At 36.7% G+C, this 18,180-nt stretch overlaps 2 protein-coding genes across 2 annotated transcripts; one reads left to right on the top strand and one right to left on the bottom strand.

Moving 5' to 3' along the window:
- Positions 1-6,075: 6,075 nt before the first annotated feature.
- On the top strand, positions 6,076-11,996 carry LOC129809154 (uncharacterized). Its single transcript, XM_055858963.1, has 5 exons — positions 6,076-7,199; positions 7,578-8,073; positions 8,263-8,654; positions 10,308-10,651; positions 11,530-11,996. Exons 1-5 carry the CDS (start codon positions 6,076-6,078, stop codon positions 11,994-11,996), a joined length of 2,823 nt encoding a protein of 940 aa, XP_055714938.1.
- A 2,781-nt stretch (positions 11,997-14,777) lies between these two features.
- LOC129809153 (uncharacterized) lies at positions 14,778-17,759 on the bottom strand. Its single transcript, XM_055858962.1, has one exon. It carries the CDS (start codon positions 17,757-17,759, stop codon positions 14,778-14,780), a length of 2,982 nt encoding a protein of 993 aa, XP_055714937.1.
- Between the last annotated feature and the right edge of the window lie 421 nt (positions 17,760-18,180).

Below are 18,180 nucleotides of genomic sequence, written 5' to 3'. Positions count from 1 at the left end.
ATTTACAAAATAAAGGATCAAATATTTATTGACTTTTTTTATTTAATGGTTTGGAGTTTCACACAGGCATTTGATAAATTCTTTGATTGCAATAACCCAGAAAGACTTTTCTAAGTGATCAAGGGGTCTGTCATTTACAAAATAAAGGATCTGATTTTTATTGATTTTTTTTTATTTAACGGTTTGGAGTTTCACACAGGCATTTGATAAATTCTTTGATTGCAATAACCCAGAAAGACTTTTCTAAGTGATCAAGGGGTCTGTCATTTACAAAATAAAGGATCTGATTTTTATTTATTTTTTTTTATTTAATGGTTTGGAGTTTCACACAGGCATTTGATAAATTCTTTGATTGCAATAACCCAGAAAGACTTTTCTAAGTGATCAAGGGGTCTGTCATTTACAAAATAAATGATCTGATTTTTATTGATTTTTTTTTATTTAACGGTTTGGAGTTTCACACAGGTATTTGATAAATTCTTTGATTGCAATAACCCAGAAAGACTTTTCTAAGTGATAAAGAGGTCTGTCATTTACAAAATAAAGGATCTGATTTTTATTGATTTTTTTTTATTTAACGGTTTGGAGTTTCACACAGGCATTTGATAAATTCTTTGATTGCAATAACCCAGAAAGACTTTTAAGTGATCAAGGGGTCTGCCATTTACAAAATAAAGGATCTGATTTTTGTTGATTTTTTTTATTTAATGGTTTGGAGTTTCACACAGGCATTTGATAAATTCTTTGATTGCAATAACCCAGAAAGACTTTTCTAAGTGATCAAGGGGTCTGTCATTTACAAAATAAAGGATCTGATTTTTATTGATTTTTTTTTATTTAACGGTTTGGAGTTTCACACAGGCATTTGATAAATTCTTTGATTGCAATAACCCAGAAAGACTTTTCTAAGTGATCAAGGGGTCTGTCATTTACAAAATAAAGGATCTAATATTTATTGACTTTTTTTATTTAATGGTTTGGAGTTTCACACAGGCATTTGATAAATTCTTTGATTGCACTAACCCAGAAAGACTTTTAAGTGATCAAGGGGTCTGTCATTTACAAAATAAAGGATCAAATATTTATTGACTTTTTTTATTTAATGGTTTGGAGTTTCACACAGGCATTTGATAAATTCTTTGATTGCAATAACCCAGAAAGACTTTTAAGTGATCAAGGGGTCTGTCATTTACAAAATAAAGGATCTGATTTTTATTGATTTTTTTTTTTAACGGTTTTCACACAGGCAACACAGGTTTGGAGTTTCACACAGGCATTTGATAAATTCTTTGATTGCAATAACCCAGAAAGACTTTTCTAAGTGATCAAGGGGTCTGTCATTTACAAAATAAAGGATCTGATTTTTATTTATTTTTTTTTATTTAACGCTTTGGAGTTTCACACAGGCATTTGATAAATTCTTTGATTCCAATAACCCAGAAAGACTTTCAAGTGATCAGGGGTCTGTCATTTACAAAATAAAGGATCTGATTTTTATTGATTTTTTTATTTATTGGTTTGGAGTTGCACACAGGCATTTGATAAATTCTTTGATTGCAATAACCCAGAAAGACTTTTCTAAGTGATCAAGGGGTCTGTCATTTACAAAATAAAGGATCAAATATTTATTGACTTTTTTTATTTAATGGTTTGGAGTTTCACACAGGCATTTGATAAATTCTTTGATTGCAATAACCCAGAAAGACTTTTCTAAGTGATCAAGGGGTCTGTCATTTACAAAATAAAGGATCTGATTTTTATTGATTTTTTTTTTATTTAACGGTTTGGAGTTTCACACAGGCATTTGATAAATTCTTTGATTGCAATAACCCAGAAAGACTTTTCTAAGTGATCAAGGGGTCTGTCATTTACAAAATAAAGGATCTAATATTTATTGACTTTTTTTTATTTAATGGTTTAGAGTTTGACACAGGTATTTGATAAATTCTTTGATTGCACTAACCCAGAAAGACTTTTAAGTGATCAAGGGGTCTGTCATTTACAAAATAAAGGATCTGATTTTTGTTGATTTTTTTTATTTAATGGTTTGGAGTTTCACACAGGCATTTGATAAATTCTTTGATTGCAATAACCCAGAAAGACTTTTCTAAGTGATCAAGGGGTCTGTCATTTACAAAATAAAGGATCTGATTTTTATTGTTTTTTTTTTATTTAACGGTTTGGAGTTTCACACAGGCATTTGATAAATTCTTTGATTGCAATAACCCGGAAAGACTTTTCTAAGTGATCAAGGGGTCTGTCATTTACAAAATAAAGGATCTAATATTTATTGACTTTTTTTATTTAATGGTTTAGAGATTCACACAGGCATTTGATAAATTCTTTGATTGCAATAACCCAGAAAGACTTTTAAGTGATCAAGGGGTCTGTCATTTACAAAATAAAGGATCTAATATTTATTGACTTTTTTTATTTAATGGTTTGGAGTTTCACACAGGCATTTGATAAATTCTTTGATTGCAATAACCCAGAAAGACTTTTCTAAGTGATCAAGGGGGCTGTCATTTATAAAATAAAGGATCTAATATTTATTGACTTTTTTTATTTAATGGTTTGGAGTTTCACACAGGCATTTGATAAATTCTTTGATTGCAATAACCCAGAAAGACTTTTAAGTGATCAAGGGGTCTGTCATTTACAAAATAAAGGATCTGATTTTTGTTCATTTTTTTTATTTAATGGTTTGGAGTTTCACACAGGTATTTGATAAATTCTTTGATTGCAATAACCCAGAAAGACTTTTCTAAGTGATCAAGGGGTCTGTCATTTACAAAATAAAGGATCTGATTTTTATTGATTTTTTTTATTTAATGGTTTGGAGTTTCACACAGGCATTTGATAAATTCTTTGATTGCAATAACCCAGAAAGACTTTTAAGTGATCAAGGGGTCTGTCATTTACAAAATAAAGGATCAAATATTTATTGACTTTTTTTATTTAATGGTTTGGAGTTTCACACAGGCATTTGATAAATTCTTTGATTGCAATAACCCAGAAAGACTTTTAAGTGATCAAGGGGTCTGTCATTTACAAAATAAAGGATCAAATATTTATTGACTTTTTTTATTTAATGGTTTGGAGTTTCACACAGGCATTTGATAAATTCTTTGATTGCAATAACCCAGAAAGACTTTTCTAAGTGATCAAGGGGTCTGTCATTTACAAAATAAAGGATCTGATTTTTATTGATTTTTTTTTATTTAACGGTTTGGAGTTTCACACAGGCATTTGATAAATTCTTTGATTGCAATAACCCAGAAAGACTTTACTAAGTGATCAAGGGGTCTGTCATTTACAAAATAAAGGATCTGATTTTTATTTATTTTTTTTTATTTAATGGTTTGGAGTTTCACACAGGCATTTGATAAATTCTTTGATTGCAATAACCCAGAAAGACTTTTCTAAGTGATCAAGGGGTCTGTCATTTACAAAATAAAGGATCTGATTTTTATTGATTTTTTTTTATTTAACGGTTTGGAGTTTCACACAGGTATTTGATAAATTCTTTGATTGCAATAACCCAGAAAGACTTTTCTAAGTGATAAAGAGGTCTGTCATTTACAAAATAAAGGATCTGATTTTTATTGATTTTTTTTTTATTTAACGGTTTGGAGTTTCACACAGGCATTTGATAAATTCTTTGATTGCAATAACCCAGAAAGACTTTTAAGTGATCAAGGGGTCTGCCATTTACAAAATAAAGGATCTGATTTTTGTTGATTTTTTTTATTTAATGGTTTGGAGTTTCACACAGGCATTTGATAAATTCTTTGATTGCAATAACCCAGAAAGACTTTTCTAAGTGATCAAGGGGTCTGTCATTTACAAAATAAAGGATCTGATTTTTATTGATTTTTTTTTATTTAACGGTTTGGAGTTTCACACAGGCATTTGATAAATTCTTTGATTGCAATAACCCAGAAAGACTTTTCTAAGTGATCAAGGGGTCTGTCATTTACAAAATAAAGGATCTAATATTTATTGACTTTTTTTATTTAATGGTTTGGAGTTTCACACAGGCATTTGATAAATTCTTTGATTGCAATAACCCAGAAAGACTTTTAAGTGATCAAGGGGTCTGTCATTTACAAAATAAAGGATCAAATATTTATTGACTTTTTTTATTTAATGGTTTGGAGTTTCACACAGGCATTTGATAAATTCTTTGATTGCAATAACCCAGAAAGACTTTTAAGTGATCAAGGGGTCTGTCATTTACAAAATAAAGGATCTGATTTTTATTGATTTTTTTTTATTTAACGGTTTGGAGTTTCACACAGGCATTTGATAAATTCTTTGATTGCAATAACCCAGAAAGACTTTTCTAAGTGATCAAGGGGTCTGTCATTTACAAAATAAAGGATCTGATTTTTATTTATTTTTTTTTATTTAACGCTTTGGAGTTTCACACAGGCATTTGATAAATTCTTTGATTCCAATAACCCAGAAAGACTTTCAAGTGATCAGGGGTCTGTCATTTACAAAATAAAGGATCTGATTTTTATTGATTTTTTTTATTTATTGGTTTGGAGTTGCACACAGGCATTTGATAAATTCTTTGATTGCAATAACCCAGAAAGACTTTTCTAAGTGATCAAGGGGTCTGTCATTTACAAAATAAAGGATCTAATATTTATTGACTTTTTTTTATTTAATGGTTTAGAGTTTGACACAGGCATTTGATAAATTCTTTGATTGCACTAACCCAGAAAGACTTTTAAGTGATCAAGGGGTCTGTCATTTACAAAATAAAGGATCTGATTTTTGTTGATTTTTTTTATTTTATGGTTTGGAGTTTCACACAGGCATTTGATAAATTCTTTGATTGCAATAACCCAGAAAGACTTTTCTAAGTGATCAAGGGGTCTGTCATTTACAAAATAAAGGATCTAATATTTATTGACTTTTTTTATTTAATGGTTTAGAGTTTGACACAGGTATTTGATAAATTCTTTGATTGCACTAACCCAGAAAGACTTTTAAGTGATCAAGGGGTCTGTCATTTACAAAATAAAGGATCTGATTTTTGTTGATTTTTTTTATTTAATGGTTTGGAGTTTCACACAGGCATTTGATAAATTCTTTGATTGCAATAACCCAGAAAGACTTTTCTAAGTGATCAAGGGGTCTGTCATTTACAAAATAAAGGATCTGATTTTTATTGTTTTTTTTTTATTTAACGGTTTGGAGTTTCACACAGGCATTTGATAAATTCTTTGAGTGCAATAACCCAGAAAGACTTTTCTAAGTGATCAAGGGGTCTGTCATTTACAAAATAAAGGATCTAATATTTATTGACTTTTTTTATTTAATGGTTTAGAGATTCACACAGGTATTTGATATATTCTTTGATTGCAATTACCCAGAAAGACTTTTCTAAGTGATCAAGGGGTCTGTCATTTACAAAATAAAGGATCTGATTTTTATTGATTTTTTTTATTTAATGGTTTGGAGTTTCACACAGGCATTTGATAAATTCTTTGATTGCAATAACCCAGAAAGACTTTTCTAAGTGATAAAGAGGTCTGTCATTTACAAAATAAAGGATCTGATTTTTATTGATTTTTTTTTTATTTAACGGTTTGGAGTTTCACACAGGCATTTGATAAATTCTTTGATTGCAATAACCCAGAAAGACTTTTAAGTGATCAAGGGGTCTGTAATTTACAAAATAAAGGATCTGATTTTTATTGATTTTTTTTTATTTAACGGTTTGGAGTTTCACACAGGCATTTGATAAATTCTTTGATTGCAATAACCCAGAAAGACTTTTAAGTGATCAAGGGGTCTGTCATTTACAAAATAAAGGATCTAATATTTATTGACTTTTTTTATTTAATGGTTTGGAGTTTGATATATATTGTTAAATGATGAACAATTGTGGTACGGGACCAGGTTTCCCAACCAGTTTTGTATATAAGCCTGTGGCACGAATAAATCAGTTTAGTCTACCCCGAAACCTCGTCTTGTACATTACATTTTGGCGTCGAGTATAAAAGTCCTTTGTCTTTTTTTCTCAGTTTTTTTTGCGTGTGCGTCGTGAGTGTCCGTGCGATGACCAGTGAAGGTGCCCCCGTGATAAATGTTACCGGTGGTGGGCTGATCGGGAGCGTGAAAGAATTTGTACCGGGCTGTGATGTGTCGGTGTATATTGAGCGCTTGGAAAACCTGTTCTTCATGAACAAGATCACGGAGGACGCTATGAAAAAAGCGATTTTCGTGGGGTTTGTGGGTGATGATACCTACAAGGTGCTCAAGAACGCTATTCACCCAGCAACTATTGCTTCTAAGACGTATCAGCAGTTGGTGGAAGTTCTAAAAGCGAAATACGCTCCTCGCCATAGTATAATTGCTGAGCGATTCAAATTCTACAGGCAAGATCAGCAAATGGATGAAACGGTATCTGAGTACATCATGGAACTGCAAGCTTTGAGTGAGAAATGTGAATTCGGGGATTTTCTTTCTTGGGCATTAAGAGACAGACTCGTGATGGGTTTGAAAGAAAAGAGAATCCAGGAGAAGCTTTTGAGCTTAGACGCTAGCTTTGAGGAGTCTCAAAAAGCAGCAATTCAAGCCGAACTCACTAGAACAGATGTGGGGTTAATGAACCCTGGTTCAAAGGTCGATTGGGTGAAAAATAACCGTAGCAATGATTCACGACGGCAGCAATCTAGAAAAAAAGATGTCCAGGGAGTGCGAGGGAGAAGCAGGCAGAAAGAAGAGCACAAAGGATCACACAAAACCCAAGCCCATGGTGGAACGAGACGTAAAATTCAGTGCTATCGTTGTCACCAGTGGGGGGATCATTTTGCCGCCAATTGCCCTCAAAAGAGACAGAAGACAAGGAGGGTCGATCACACGGAAATATCGAGTGAGAGTGAAGGAGATGAATCCTATGGAGCAATTTCATCGATGTTTCTGAACAAATTGGATGATGATACTGCAGAGATTGTAGTGACCAGATATTATGATGTCTCACAGGAGGAAAATGTTCCAGAAGGGCATCGTGAGGATGGCTCTTATGTGAGAGATGGTGAGCTTCGTCGTGAGGATGAAGTCCAAAAAGCTGTTCATCGTGAGGATGACCTTTCAAGGGCAATGGATGAGCTTTTGGAGAGTGAGTCTCTGGATGGTGAAATTTTCGATTGCAGCTTGGAAGAAGAGGAGCTTTTGTTGGGGTAAATCTCACCGAGCGAGAATAAAAATGTAGTGAGTACATTTTGCAGTGAGTATTTAATCTCAAATATTACAATGGGACGACCTCCTATGGCCGAATATTTGGTAACAGTATCGGGCAAAGTGAGAATCAAATATGAGATCGATACGGGCGCATGTGTTAGTTACATTCACGAGGAATTTTATCACAGATTTTTCTCTCACTGTCCTCTTCTCAAGACTGATTTGTGTTTAAGCGTTGTGACAGGGGATAAAGTATGCGTGTTAGGTGTTATAAAAATCTCTTTTTTTGTGATGATCGACGGAATTCGAAATTATTTTGAGCATATGCCTCTAGTGATTTTTAAAAGCAACAAGCTTTTTGTTCCCCTTTGTGGTAGAAATTGGTTGGATAAGATTATTCCCAACTGGCAAAAATCTTTATCCGGTGGTGATGGCCAGAATTTGGGGGTAAATCAGCTTTTTAAAGAGGATATAATATTTCAGAAATTTTCCAATGTTTTCAAACATACAGAGGAATCCGTTATTAGAGGTCACAAGGCAGTGATTGTCATGAAAGAAGATTGTGTCCCTGTGTTTCATAAGCCTTATGCTGTCCCTTATGGTGTCCGTGATAAAGTGGCCCAAGAGATAAATCGACTCATTAAGGCGGGAGTTTTAATTTCCGTGGATTATTCGGACTGGGCAAGTCCAATAGTAGTTGTTCCAAAGAAGAATGGCGATATCAGGGTGTGCGTGGATTGTAAAGTCACTATAAACAAGTTCGTACAATTAGCTCACTATCCTCTTCCAACACTGCAAGAGATTTGCAACAAATTGAGAGGAGCGAAATTTTTTTGCGTTCTTGATTTAACGGGTGCATATCAACAATTGGAAGTAATTCCTGAATGCCGCAAATTTCTCACAATCAACACGCACTTGGGGCTTTTTCAATATACGAGGTTGATTTTCGGTCTTTCCTTATCCCTAGCCATTTTTCAAAAGACTATTGATAGTATCTTGCATGGATTATCAATGACTGCGTCATACATTGATGATATTATCATAGGCGGGAAATCTTTGCAGGAATGTCATGAAAACTTGATTAGGGTGATACAGAGATTGGAAAAATTTAATGTTAAGGTGAAGAAGTCCAAATGTTTATTGTACAAAGACCAAGTGGAATTTTTAGGACATGTTCTTTGTGCCGAAGGTGTGAGACCAATGGCAAAGAAGCTGGAGGAGATTAAACAAGCGAGTCGTCCACGTGATGTGACGTCACTTAAAGCTTATTTAGGACTATTGACGTATTATGGAAAATTTATTCCAAATTTGTCAATGAAACTCGCGCCTCTCTATGAACTTCTGAAAGCGGGCGAGCCCTTCAGGTGGTCAGAAGAAAATGAATCGGTGTTCCAAGATAGTAAAAACTGGCTCTCAGAAAGTGATTTATTGACGCACTATAGTCCAGACTTACCGTTAGTTATTTCGGTGGACGCGAGTGGAGACGGTGTAGGTGCTGTCTTAAGCCATATTATCAATGGAACAAAGAGGCCTATTTTCAATTCAATTCAATTCAATTCAATTTATTTAAAACCCACAAAAAATAGGGTGATTCCCTCTTACAAATTTGTGGCAAGTAAAGAAAAAAAAGGAAAAAAAGGATAAAAAAAACAAAAACAGAAGCAAAAGAGAACAAAAATGAAAGAAAAAAAAAAGTAAAGAGTAGTATGTTGCTAACCCAATTCATCCTGAGTGTTACAAATGTACTCCCGAATTGCATCCGGTGATCGACGATTATGCGAAGTAAGAGAAGTGTATAAATATACACCTCTAACAAACAGAGTGCGTCTAAAGCACTCATGATTACACTTCGTGACTATGAGCCCCCTGACCCTGACCGAACCTCCACCAGTCACGAGAGAGGCCAGATATCCAGGACACCCAGACTCGTGAAGGCGATGTAGAAAAATGAGGGCACGCATAAGCAAGAGTGATGGAAGATCACATCCCACTAAAACTTTGCGGTGAGCTGAGATATGGTCACGGGGACGCAGCCCACATACGTACCTGACGCAGTTATTAAATGAAGTGGATAGACGGCGGATAGTCTCACCGTCTGCCAAGAAGAACAACTCTGCTCCATAAGTAAAAAATGGCAATATCAGTGCTCGAGCTAAGAGCAAGCGTGTGCCATAAGATGTAATGTCCCGGTAGCGTCGGAGGGTATAAAGAGAGTAATTCACCTTGCGGCAAATGGTGGATGCATGATCAGACCAGGATAAAGTCTTGTTAAAGACAATACCCAGATTTTTGACCGAGTCCACAAAAGGAATGATTTCTCCGTGAAGGAATAAAGGGTAATGCGAAATATGGGCTGATTTTTTATAGATTATTATGGCCTGCGACTTTTTGGGATTTAGAAGTAATCCATTTGTGGAGGACCAGTGCTCAATTCTTGTCAAGTTTTCATTCATTAATTTAAATGCTGAGAGAGGGTCAGAAGGATCACCTTCAACATAAATTTGAAGATCATCTGCATACAAATGGTATGAACAATTGAGCAGTACAGAGGGCAAATCATTAATGAATAAAGAGAACAAAAGCGGTCCAAGAATGGATCCTTGACCAATGCCCGCAGTTAAGGAAGCTGGTGCGGAGATTTCGTCTCCAAATTTTACTATTTGGGGCCTTCCACTAAAATAGGACCTAATGAGAGCAACGGCTGAAGAGGAGAAATTGAAAAATTTAAAGAGTTTATAGCAAACCAAATCATGCGGCAGACTGTCAAACGCCTTGGTGAAGTCAAGCAACACCAACACCACAAAGTGATTTCGATCGACAGCCGCCGCAATATCATGGTTCACTTTCAAAAGAGCTGACACCGTGCTGTGACCGGGACGGAATCCGGATTGAAAGTCAGTGAGCAATCTGTTCTCATATAAATAAGAAGAAATTTGGTCATGAAGGATAAATTCAAATGCTTTAGAGAGTACAGAGAGTAGACTAATTGGTCTAAAATCAGATGGAGAGGTGGGGTTAGAAATTTTTGGGATTGGCACCACCAAAGCCTTCTTCCAAGAATCAGGGAATATAGAGGTTTTAATGGTTTCTTCAACATTATCTCCCAGCGAAAAGAACTATTCCATTGTAGAGCGTGAGGCTTTAGCATTAGTTTTTGCTGTTAAAAAATTCCATCAGTACATTTACGGTCGTTCAGTAACTGTGTACACAGATCACCAATGTTTACGCGAGTTATTTGGCGGTGAGCGCAAAAACTCAGCGGTAGCTGCGGCAAGAATCCAAAGGTGGTCAATTTTTTTGGGCATGTACGATTTGCGTATTATCTATAAGAAGGGCATTCACAATGGAAACGCAGATTTCCTATCGAGATATCCGTTGAGTGAGTCAACAGGAGTGAATGATGCGATTGTAGGTTTTGTTGATACCAAGGGGGATATTGCTCTGGATGAGTGTAAGATTCGTGAGGAATCAATTAAAGACCCTTTGTTAGCAAGGCTTCGATCGTTTATTCAAGAAGGATTTCCACTGCAGCATATTCTACAAAAAGATGAACAACTTACTCCTTATTTAAAATTTAAAAATGCCTTTACGGTGGAAAATGACATTGTTTACTTGGGTCATAGAGTGGTTGTTCCCCAGTCCTTACAAAAACGAATTTTAAAATTGATTCATGAAGGCCATGACGGTATTGTGCGGATGAAGGCCATCGCTAGGGGTTGTGTTTGGTGGCCGTGTATTGAGCAACAAATTGAGCGAACAGCTAGCGTGTGCGAGACATGCCAGATAATTGCTCCTAAACCGCGGAATATTACCTTAACAAAGTGGACGGAGACTTCTTTTCCATATGAAAGAATTCACATTGACTTCTTTCATTGGGATGGAAAAATTTTCCTCATAATTGTTGATAATTTTTCTAAATTAATTGACGTAAAGTATTTGAAAAAATCAGACGTCTGGACAACAATAGAGGCTCTCCAGAGTAATTTCGCGATTTACGGATTGCCGACTCGTTTAGTATCCGATAATGGATCCCCCTTCCAATCCAAGGAGTTCGCGCAATTTTGCAAAGTGAATAATATTTTGCATGAAACTTCGCCACCTTACCACCCTATGTCGAATGGTGCTGCTGAGAGAGCAGTACAAACCGTTAAAAGAGCTTTCAAGAAATACATGTTGGACGAATCAAAGCAGAAAATGTCGATTTTGAACAAGATTTCGTTCTTTTTGTTCAGGCACAATAACACACCATCTTTTGTGACGAACGTCGAACCAAATTGCCTCACACTAAATTATCGTCCTCGGACTGTGTTATCAATGCTGAATAAAAAGGGGGAGGAGAGTCAGGGAAGGTGAAATTGAGGAAACAGGAGAAATCGAAGGAGCCCAACACTGTCAAACGAAAATGCAAACAAAAGGAGCCTCTGAAGGAGAACCAGGATGTTTTCTATTTTAACACACTTGGTGGAGAGTGGATCAGAGCAAAAATTGTGAGACGATTGAGCAAGACAGTCTATTTATGTGACCTTCGAGGTACAGTGAAAAAATGCCATCGAGATCAACTGAAGCCATTCCAGAAGAAAGTAACCTTTGTCGATCCATCTCGGATTACTTCACCATCAACACCCCATCGAGAAGAACAACCTTCACCACAAGTATCCAACGAGGTCTTCAGACCACCACCCGAAGAGATACGGCCTCCTGTGCAACGAAGAAGGAAGAGGCAGCAGACGAACTCCACCTCAACTCCTATCCTGCGACGCAGTGAGCGCATAAAGAAAACATTATCCTTTGAGTAATATAGTAAATATTTTTATTCATTTAAATTGTATAAAAAAAATTAAGGGATATTAATTAAAACCTAAAAGGGGGGAAATGATATATATTGTTAAATGATGAACAATTGTGGTACGGGACCAGGCTTCCCAACCAGTTTTGTATATAAGCCTGTGGCACGAATAAATCAGTTTAGTCTACCCCGAAACCTCGTCTGGTACATTACAGAGTTTCACACAGGAATTTGATAAATTCTTTGATTGCAATAACCCAGAAAGACTTTTAATTGATCAAGGGGTCTGTCATTTACAAAATAAAGGATCTGATTTTTATTGATTTTTTTTATTTAACGGTTTGGAGTTTCACACAGGCATTTGATAAATTCTTTGATTGCAATAACCCAGAAAGACTTTTCTAAGTGATAAAGGGGTCTGTCATTTACAAAATAAAGGATCTGATTTTTATTGATTTTTTTTATTTAACGGTTTGGAGTTTCACACAGGCATTTGATAAATTCTTTGATTGCAATAACCCAGAAAGACTTTTCTAAGTGATAAAGGGGCCTGTCATTTACAAAATAAAGGATCTGATTTTTATTGATTTTTTTTTATTTAACGGTTTGGAGTTTCACACAGGCATTTGATAAATTCTTTGATTGCAATAACCCAGAAAGACTTTTCTAAGTGATAAAGGGGTCTGTCATTTACAAAATAAAGGATCAGTTTTTTATTGATTTTTTTTTTTTATTTAACGGTTTGGAGTTTCACACAGGCATTTAATAAATTCTTTAAATGCAATAACCCAGAAAGACTTTTCTAAGTGATCAAGGGGTCTGTCATTTACAAAATAAAGGATCTGATTTTTATTGATTTTTTTTTATTTAATGGTTTGGAGTTTCACACAGGCATTTGATAAATTCTTTGATTCCAATAACCCAGAAAGACTTTTAAGTGATAAAGGGGTCTGTCATTTACAAAATAAAGGATCTGATTTTTATTGATTTTTTTTTATTTAACGGTTTGGAGTTTCACACAGGCATTTGATAAATTCTTTGATTGCAATAACCCAGAAAGACTTTTAAGTGATCAAGGGGTCTGTCATTTACAAAATAAAGGATCAAATATTTATTGACTTTTTTTATTTAATGGTTTGGAGTTTCACACAGGCATTTGATAAATTCTTTGATTGCAATAACCCAGAAAGACTTTTAAGTGATCAAGGGGTCTGTCATTTACAAAATAGAGGATCTGATTTTTGTTGATTTTTTTTATTTAATGGTTTGGAGTTTCACACAGGCATTTGATAAATTCTTTGATTGCAATAACCCAGAAAGACTTTTAAGTGATCAAGGGGTCTGTCATTTACAAAATAAAGGATCTGATTTTTATTGATTTTTTTTATTTAATGGTTTGGAGTTTCACACAGGCATTTGATGAATTCTTTGATTGCAATAACCCAGAAAGACTTTTAAGTGATCAAGGGGTCTGTCATTTACAAAATAAAGGATCTGATTTTTATTGATTTTTTTTTATTTAACGGTTTGGAGTTTCACACAGGCATTTGATAAATTCTTTGATTGCAATAACCCAGAAAGACTTTTAAGTGATCAAGGGGGTCTGTCATTTACAAAATAAAGGATCTGATTTTTATTGATTTTTTTTCATTTAACGGTTTGGAGTTTCACACAGGCATTTGATAAATTCTTTGATTCCAATAACCCAGAAAGACTTTTAAGTGATCAAGGGGTCTGTCATTTACAAAATAAAGGATCTGATTTTTGTTGATTTTTTTTATTTAACGGTTTGGAGTTTCACACAGGCATTTGATAAATTCTTTGATTGCAATAACCCAGAAAGACTTTTCTAAGTAATCAAGGGGTCTGTCATTTACAAAATAAAGGATCTGATTTTTATTGATTTTTTTTATTTAACGGTTTGAAGTTTCACACAGGCATTTGATAAATTCTTTGATTGCAATAACCCAGAAAGACTTTTAAGTGATAAAGGGGTCTGTCATTTACAAAATAAAGGATCTGATTTTTATTTATTTTTTTTTTATTTAACGGTTTGGAGTTTCACACAGGCATTTGATAAATTCTTTGATTGCAATAACCCAGAAAGACTTTTCTAAGTGATCAAGGGGTCTGTCATTTACAAAATAAAGGATCTGATTTTTATTGATTTTTTTTTATTTAACGGTTTGGAGTTTCACACAGGCATTTAATAAATTCTTTGATTGCAATAACCCAGAAAGACTTTTCTAAGTGATCAAGGGGTCTGTCATTTACAAAATAAAGGATCTGATTTTTATTGATTTTTTTTTATTTAACGGTTTGGAGTTTCACACAGGCATTTGATAAATTCTTTGATTGCAATAACCCAGAAAGACTTTTAAGTGATCAAGGGGTCTGTCATTTACAAAATAAAGGATCTGATTTTTGTTGATTTTTTTTATTTAACGGTTTGGAGTTTCACACAGGCATTTGATAAATTCTTTGATTGCAATAACCCAGAAAGACTTTTAAGTGATCAAGGGGTCTGTCATTTACAAAATAAAGGATCTGATTTTTATTGATTTTTTTTTTATTTAATGATTTGGAGTTTCACACAGGCATTTAATAAACTCTTTGATTGCAATAACCCAGAAAGACTTTTCTAAGTGATAAAGGGGTCTGTCATTTGCAAAATAAAGGATCTAATATTTATTGACTTTTTTTATTTAATGGTTTGGAGTTTCACACAGGCATTTGATAAATTCTTTGATTGCAATAACCCAGAAAGACTTTTAAGTGATCAAGGGGTTTGTCATTTAAATGTGAGTTTTTTATTCCCAACAACTCGACGAAAATGATGTTTCATGTACTTAATTGCTGCTTCCCACAGGCCACCATGGTGTGGAGATTTTGGTGGCTGGAAGTGCCATTTCATGCGGAAGGAAGCAGTGGCAGCAATGAGTTCATTACGGGAATCGTCATGAGTGAGTAGTCGGTGGAGTTCTTTGTCGGCTCCGACAAAATTAGTTGCATTGTCGGAGTAAATGTCGGAAGGACAAGATCTCCGTGAGATAAATCGTCTGAGGCAGGCTATAAAGGCATCGGTAGTGAGATCTGAGACTACCTCACAGTGTATTGCCCGAGTGGACAGACACACGAAGACGCACACGTATGCCTTGACCAGAGTTTGACTTCTACGTTGACCGTGTCTAATGAGAACAGGTCCCGCAAAATCGATACCCGTGGCCAGGAATGGGATTGGATTGGACACACGTTGCTCTGGTAAGTCTCCCATGAGTTGAGTTTGGAGAGGTGGTTTGACTCTGCAGCATCTAATGCAATCTTTGACAACTTTGCGACAGATTCTTCTTCCGGACAACATCCAATAATTTTGTCGTAAGGAGGCGAGCAATAATTGAGGCCCTGCGTGATGAAGACGGAAGTGTTCGGATCTGGCAATACTGTATGCTACTTGGCCCTTGTTCAAAAGGATGGGAAAGCGTGCTGAATAAGGCTCACTAGAGTGCTGGAGTCTGCCTCCAACACGTATGAGTCCAGTGACGTCGATAAATGGTGTGAGTTGACGGATGTGTGCAAATTTCGAGCTTCTTGAGATGCTACCGTTTCTTATCGCCCCATGTACATAACCCAAATGCTGCTCTTGATCCCACTTGAGCACAATCGTTTGTGCTTGGAGGAGTTCATTGGGAGTGAGAGGACCAGTGATACGAGGAATATCTCGGGAGGGAGTGAAAAAGCGGCGCGAAATTGCAATCAATCGGGTCAATTCAATAAAGTCTGAGGATTCTTCGAGAGAGCGAGCCAGAAAGGAATTAGTAGGAACTGGATGTGAGGCAGTGACGGTGCAGTAGGTAGTTTCTTGGTCAGTTTGGTCAGGATTAATGTCTATGAAGGCTGGAGGCCATTGAGTCTGAGTATTGGCAATGAATGGCGGTCCTGACCACCAGAGGTCAAGAGTCATCAATCGTTGTGGATTGGCACCCCTTGACAAAACGTCCGCAGGGTTTAAGTGTCCAGGGACATGTCGCCAAGAAGTCTTATCTGTGATCTGCTGGATTTCTGAGATTCTATGAGACACAAAGACATCGTATTTTTCCGTAGTGGCATTTATTTGATGGAGGACTATCAGAGAGTCGGTCCAGCAGTGACACGAATTGACAGAAATGGCTGATAAAACCTTGTGAAGGAGGCGAGCGCCTAATACCGCTCCACATAATTCGAGACGAGGAATTGTTAGGGCGTGTAAAGGAGCAATACGAGATTTGGACGTGAGTAATCTCGAACATCGGTTACCTTGCTCATCTTGGGTTACATAATAGATGGCGGCTCCGTACGCATACGAGCTACTATCTGTGAATAAATGGAGCTCAGTCTGGGAAGGGTTTGGAAAGGTAGAGATCCATCTTGGTATGGAAAGAGATGAGATGAATGTAAGATCCGTGAAAAAGTCTGAGATTAGATCTGACAATCTTTGAGGGAGTGGTTCATCCCATTCCACTTCGATCCTCCAGAGGTCTTGAAGGATACGTTTTCCTACAATTATGACTGGACCTATGAGGCCGAGTGGGTCAAATAAAGAAGCTATACCTGAGAATGTAGTGCGTTTGGTATTTATTTTTGGCATTTGATGAGTGAAGTCGTATTTGAAGGTATCTCCCCCCACATCCCATTGCATTCCCAAGGCTCTTGTCTTTAATTCGGGTAGGGAAACTCTTTCGTTAGAGCCTTGTAGTTGACAAGAATCGGGCAAGATATTTGGGATATTGGACTTCCACTTAGCTAATGTAAGTCCAGCTTCTTGAGTGATGGCGATAAGTTCCTCTTGGGTTTTCTTAGCTTCTAGTGGTGAAGGAAAGGATGAAAGGCAATCATCCACATAGAAGGATTCCAAGAGGGTTTTAGAAGCCAAAGGGTAAGTATCGGAGCCTTCAATGGCTAATTGGTTAAGACAACGAGTCGCCAAGAAAGGCGAGGAGGCGACTCCGAAACAGACACCTTTCAATCGAAAATGCTGCAATTCATCGTCGGGTTCGGATCTCCAAATTATTCTTTGGTAATCGCGGTGAGGAGGATGGAGTAGGAATTGAGGGTACATCTTGGTAACGTCGCATGAGAGAGCGACAGCACCCAATCGGAAACGAAGAAGGATGGAGACAAGATCCGGCTGTACTACCGGCCCAACCATTAGAGTGTCATTTAGGCTAAGGCCTGACGAAGATTTAGAGCTCGCATTGTAAACCACGCGAAGCTTGGTTGACGAGGAGGACTCTTTGACCACTCCATGGTGAGGGAGATAGTAGGAGGGTCTATCGAGTTCTTCAGGTGGGACCTTTTCCAAGAAGTCTAAGTCTAGATATTCTTTGAAGACTGATGCATATTGCTCTTTCAGGGCAGGATTTTTGGATAATTTCCTCTCCAGACGGACAAATTGACCAATGGCATTGGTTTTGTTGTCTGCGAGGCGTTGGACATTAGCCTTGAAAGGCAAGTGGACAACGAATCGGCCATCTTGGTTTCGGGTCGTGGTACGAGAAAACAGATGTTCGGCTTCCTCCTGTTCCTTGGTTGGTGGAACGACGTTTGGGATGGTTTCGATTTCCCAAAACCTTTTTAGAGTGGAATCAATGGAGGATAAAGTAGTGAGATTACAGATGGAATCATCGGGGCTAGAACCTTGGTTAGGAGTGTGTTCTCCCATGAGAATCCATCCGAATTCTGAACCCTTGAGTTTGGGTAGATTGGGACCTAGGAAATAGGATTCATCTCGTTCCATACGAGCGAAGATTCCTCCTCCAATCAATAAGTCAACGGGTTGTTGGACATGCCAATTGGGATCAGCTAGGGCGAGATGTGATGGTATTGGAAATTGTTATGAAGTTACATTCCAATTAGGAAGATTTCCTGTGACTCTAGGGACAATATTGCAGGTCATGTTATAGAAGTTTCCTCCCATGTGAGGTGCGATATGGACATGAGTTTTGTGTTTTCCTGTTGAGCGCCTATCCAATACTCCCCCAATGTTGAATTGAGAATTGTATTTGGATAGTTTGAGTCTCTGGACAAGAGAAGTGGTGATGAGGTTGGATTGTGAACAATTGTCCACCACAGCGCGGCAGAGATGTTCGACGCCATTGGTGTCAAGAATTTTCACCACAACAGTGCCTAAGAAGACTCGAGGGTGGTCCTCGCGAGGG

Source organism: Phlebotomus papatasi, unplaced genomic scaffold (assembly GCF_024763615.1).
Source record: "Phlebotomus papatasi isolate M1 unplaced genomic scaffold, Ppap_2.1 HiC_scaffold_35, whole genome shotgun sequence".
NCBI classification, from domain to species: Eukaryota; Metazoa; Arthropoda; class Insecta; order Diptera; family Psychodidae; genus Phlebotomus; species Phlebotomus papatasi.
Note: the sequence above shows the minus strand (reverse complement) of the source record. Positions and strands in the feature narration are given on the sequence as shown.

Excerpts from the sequence above, each read along its gene's own strand:
- LOC129809154 (XM_055858963.1), top strand. The coding sequence starts at position 6,076 with ATGACCAGTGAAGGTGCCCCCGTGATAAATGTTACCGGTGGTGGGCTG. Across the intron at positions 7,200-7,577 it reads GAAGAGGAGCTTTTGTTGGG|AAATTGGTTGGATAAGATTA; the intron begins GTAAATCTCACC and ends CCTTTGTGGTAG. Across the intron at positions 8,655-10,307 it reads CACTATAGTCCAGACTTACC|CGAAAAGAACTATTCCATTG; the intron begins GTTAGTTATTTC and ends ATTATCTCCCAG.
- LOC129809153 (XM_055858962.1), bottom strand. The coding sequence starts at position 17,759 with ATGGAACGAGATGAATCCTATTTCCTAGGTCCCAATCTACCCAAACTC.